Consider the following 4,644-nt stretch of genomic DNA (forward strand, 5'->3'; position numbering starts at 1 on the left):
TCTTCAATGGCCATTTTCTGAACTTGAAATGTTCTTGCTCTAGACCTTAGCATGGCTGACTCTTGTCATTCCATTTGGAATTTAGCTTCTCTCGGAGAAGACCTCCCTAAATACCCAGGTCCCTAAGATCCTATTGTGATTTCCAGCATAGGACTCTTTACTGGTTGGTGTCTTTTGGTCTTGTGTGTGTATGAATGTGACATATGTGTGGACATGGGTGCCCATGCATGTGTGCCCAAGTGCGGTGGCCAGAAGGGAACATTAGATGTCCTCTGTCATTCTCTGCACATTCTCTCAAGACAGGGCGTCTGAAGCTCGGCTGGTGGCTAGCTGGCCTCAGTAATACCCCACCTCCCCTAGCAATTCACTGTGTTATAGGCTCAGAAGCACGGCCAGACCAGCCTTTTCCGTGGGTGAGGAATCTGGCCTCGGGTCCTTGTGCTTCCGTAGCAAGCACTGTTCCCTACGGAGCCACCTCGCCAGTCCTGTTTACTATCTGCTTCCCCACGTAGGAAGTATCCTCCCAGTACTGGGCACATGGCAAAGTTCAGGAATTATCTGTTGGCTTCATTGGTAAAAACTAGCTCTCAGTGGCACCCTCGTTTCTCCTACTGAGACTAGAGGAAGGAATCCATTTCTTACTCCATATGGGTTCCCTAGTCCAAGCAAGCAGCAGCTTCCTCTGAGAGGCAGGGCTTCCTAGATCACCCCAAAGATCATCTACGGCAAATCCTGGGGAGCACTATCCTTTCAGAAGGAGCAGCTCTGCGTCCTCACTGCAGCCCAGGCCCTCTGGGGGACCGAGAAGTCACGTTAGAGGGCTTGGTCCTCTGCAGTGTCCCTTGCAAACATTACCAGACCCTCACGGACTCCTCACAGTCAGGGAGCTTGCTTTCAGAACCTCATCCTCACCGTGGCAGAAACAGCCTCCTAGTGGCCTGCCTGGGAGAGGCCTGCAGAGCTGCGAGGGCAGAGTTCATCTTTGGCTCTACTGTGTATAGAGAGTGAGGCTGCTCCAGGATCTCACTACCCTGAAAGATCTGTCCCTTAGCTCTCACTGGGGAAACCATATGAAGGGAAGAGACCCTGGGGTGGCAGGTCTTGAGACCTTGGGTGCTTTGCTGGGATTGGGAAGTGGGCCCCAGGGCACTTGTGCGACTGAGGACATGGAGGGAGAAAAATGGAGCTGAGATCATCTTAAGCTGAGGGTGGCAGGAGGGGACTCTAGGGAGTCGATATGTCCACTCCACTTTCCTCACACCAGTGATTTATTAATCATTGTTATCATTATCATTATTGTTGGAGACAGGGGTTCTCTGTGTAGTCCTGGCTGTCCTGGATCTCTCTCTACAGACCAGGCTGGCTTTGAACTCACAGAAATCCATCTGCCTCTGCCTCCCAAGTGTTGGGATTAAAGGCATGTGCCTCCACTGCCTGGCACACTGATAATTTTTGGATCTGTTGATTCACTGACCAGAATTCTTACCTGAAGCCCGTTCTCCTCTCCAATAGCTAGTTACAGAACAATATCAGGAAGTCTTCTCGTGGGGGTGGGGTAGGGAGAGAAGAGCCATGAGGGTGTAATTTGGGGCATCTGTCAGCTGGGAGGGTTTTGGACCGGGCCTAGCGTTGCTGAGTGTATATGGGGTGTCTCCTTATAAGGGTTAGGAGAAGGGAGGCCCAGATCACACCTAAGGCAGCATCGGTGGATTTCTCTCTTTGGCTACTTTCAAGGAAGTGGAAGCAGGTGATGTTTGGGACTGCAGAGCACTGATCCATAAGAGTATGGGCCCTGGGATGACCAGACACACACTCACGCATACACACGCACACATGCATGCCAACGGATACCCGACAGAGATGACAAGATGCTATAGGAAGAGGCCGTGTGTTTCAGGTGCTGAGTTCTTTAAAGGTTAGGGACTGTTGACCCATGTGAACCAACGGGGATGACTTACTCAACACCTGTTGGTAAATTTGCTTTCCTTTGTGTGCCTGGAGTAGGGAGAGAGCAGGAGAGGAAGGCGAGATAAGGCAGCAGATGAAGGAAGAAAGGGCCCCAGAGCTTGGGAAGTACCTGGTCCATGGCAGAAGAGCAGCAGAGTCCACCATGGAAAGAGAAAGGCTTATGAAGCCCAGAGTAGACGGGCAAGGAGTTACCACTGTCGAGAGATGGAGGGCCAGCATTGGGTCCCTTAAATCAGAGGAGTGGCTGGCTCACAGTCACAGGATCTTCCCCCAGTCTTCTGTTCCCTGGGCCTTCTTGTCCAGGGAACATCAGAAGTCCTATCTACTTGGCCAGATCACTGGTATCCCTGCAGGTCTGGGCTTTGCATGGCCCTTGGAGCTCTTCTCTCTTCCCTGTAGGTGCTGGTGGCCATACTCTCAACTGCTACCCTTCACACTCTCCTACACACATAGGCTGTCGTAGCCATTTGAACACTGCTATTCATCTCTTACAGGAGCCAAGCAAATGCACTCACAGTCACTTCTGCCCTCACGCAGCCACACATCTGACACAGCTTCTTCCACGGACATTTCCAGGCACACGGAGTCTCAGACGCCATCGTGTTCAATCACACACTCCTCCCCCGAGATCCCCTTTTAGCTCGTCAAGGAGGGCTGGTGCCAGGAAGCTGAAGTGTTTAGCTATAGGCTGCCACCACCCCCACTGAGACCCAGGTGCTCCTCAGAGGCCCCCAGTCAGCTCCTCCCTCCACCTGCACACCACAGAGCACTGACTCAGAAAGTACTTTATTGAGGAGCGAGGCACAGCTGGAATGCACAGTGTGGCAGTTATGGTGGTGGGTGTTGCTGGCAGTGAGAATCACAAGGGACCTTCAGGATTAGAAAGCCTCCTCACCACTGAGGACCCCAGCCTCAGCTCTCCTGACCTGTGTCAGGAGAGGGTTGTGTGCTCTGTCCAGATTATCCCAGGGAACATCCTGGAGTCAGAGACTTTGTTCCCCAATTAAACCTCAAGGGCAGAAGGGCTAGATGCCTGTCACAATGCACAGAGTCTGGTACAGCTAACTCGATCTTCATCCCTCCTCCCACCTCGAGGGCCTGACTAGATGCCCTCAGTTGTATGAGGCTTCCTACATAGTGCTCAAACACCATGGGGAAGGACAGGTTTCCCAGATCCACGGTCCAGTTTCATCAATTCAGAGAGGAGGAGGGAGGATGAAGTAGAGCATAGAGACCCCAGGTCAAAGGTCTGCTCCCTTTTTCCGGGTGTGAGAGCCAATGCCATCACTACACTCACCCTTTTGGAAGTTCTAGAGATGGGACAGATGAGGCCACCTGTGCTCAGTCCTTGGAGTTACCCCTCCTCTCTTCTCCTGGCCCACTAGGAGGCAGCCAGATCCCTAGGGAAGTTGTGCTGAGTCCCTTCGGTGCGTGGCAAGTAGCCGACCGAGGTTGCTGGCGAAGGAGGGTCCAGGGCGAAGAGACCGGGCCCGGGGCTGGAGTGGCCAGAGGATGCAGCCGAAGCGGCAGGACTGAGCTGCACTGCGGTAGTGTCCTGAGCCGTGCGCTCGCTGCTCTCCATCTCTAGTGCCACGGTCCTTGTGCACCTGCCGCCCTGGCCCTCCGTGGCTGAGGAGCGCGCGCGGGACACGGGTGCCCGGCGGCTGCACACGCAGCAAGCAGCGAAGAAGCCGAGAGCCAGCACTAGCAGCGCCGGCCCCACCACCAGTGGTGCATTGTGCCCGGACAGGGAGGCAGCGAAAGCTCCTACCAGGGTCACGTTCAGGCCGGCCAGCAGCACACACAAGCCACAGGCGCAGCACAGCGCCGGTGACGGTAGGCCCCTTAGTCGGCCTTGGACACGGCCTGGGGGCGCTGGGGCCAAGGACGCTGTGCTTTTCTTTGTTGCTTGCGGCATCAGCCCGCCCACGCCCTGCACGCCTCAAGCTCTGTCTGGCTGCCTGTCCACAATAGCACACCTGTCAGGGTAAGCTCGTGGTGGTCCTGCGGACATACAGCAAGAGGGAGAGTCAGAGGGGATCAGGGTTATCAACCTCCAACCTGGCCTCAGTTCAGTGACTGTCTGCACTGTCTGCTAGTTGCCCAGGTCATCGTGGACAGCCCTGGGAAACAACCCATCCAATGTGAAGAATCTGCAGATTGTTTTCCCACCCAGTCAGTCACCGCAAATCATGTTTCCTTCAGGAAGCCTTCAGGCTCTAATTAAGAGGCTGCAAAATGCTTGGCAGGTTGCTGATTAAATGAACTATTCTTTCTTTCTGACCGGTTCGTAGTCCTAACCAGAGGGCAGCTTTGGGGTTTTAAACAGTCTTCCTACTCCCCGCATCCCCACCCCCAAGTGGTGGAGACCTGGGGATAATCTGGTTTAGTTTCTCCTTGCTCAGGTGAAGAAAAGGAAGCATGGAGATGCCTAGCCGTTTATTGAAGACCCAGACCCAGAGCCTACTTGATCATGTGACTTACATTATGCTCTCACAGGCATAGCAATGACACCAACTTTCATGGTCATTGGATGAGGCTCTGGTATGAGTGGTCCATGAGAGTGATGAAGCTTTTGATGTTCAGCTGTCCACCGAGGAGGCAGTTTCCCCATGATCTGGACCCCTGAGCCCTTTCTTGACTGCATTCTAGTAAATTCCAGGGTTCTGCATTTCA

The 4,644-nt window shown here is 53.8% G+C and overlaps 1 protein-coding gene across 1 annotated transcript; it reads right to left on the reverse strand.

Annotated features, from left to right (window-relative positions):
- Nucleotides 1-2,738: 2,738 nt before the first annotated feature.
- Tmem275 (transmembrane protein 275) lies at nt 2,739-4,313 on the reverse strand. Its single transcript, XM_040757431.1, has one exon. It carries the CDS (start codon nt 3,884-3,886, stop codon nt 3,350-3,352), a length of 537 nt encoding a protein of 178 aa, XP_040613365.1. The 5' UTR covers nt 3,887-4,313; the 3' UTR covers nt 2,739-3,349.
- Nucleotides 4,314-4,644: the final 331 nt, after the last annotated feature.

Source organism: Mesocricetus auratus, unplaced genomic scaffold (assembly GCF_017639785.1).
Source record: "Mesocricetus auratus isolate SY011 unplaced genomic scaffold, BCM_Maur_2.0 Super-Scaffold_100014, whole genome shotgun sequence".
NCBI classification, from domain to species: domain Eukaryota; kingdom Metazoa; phylum Chordata; class Mammalia; order Rodentia; family Cricetidae; genus Mesocricetus; species Mesocricetus auratus.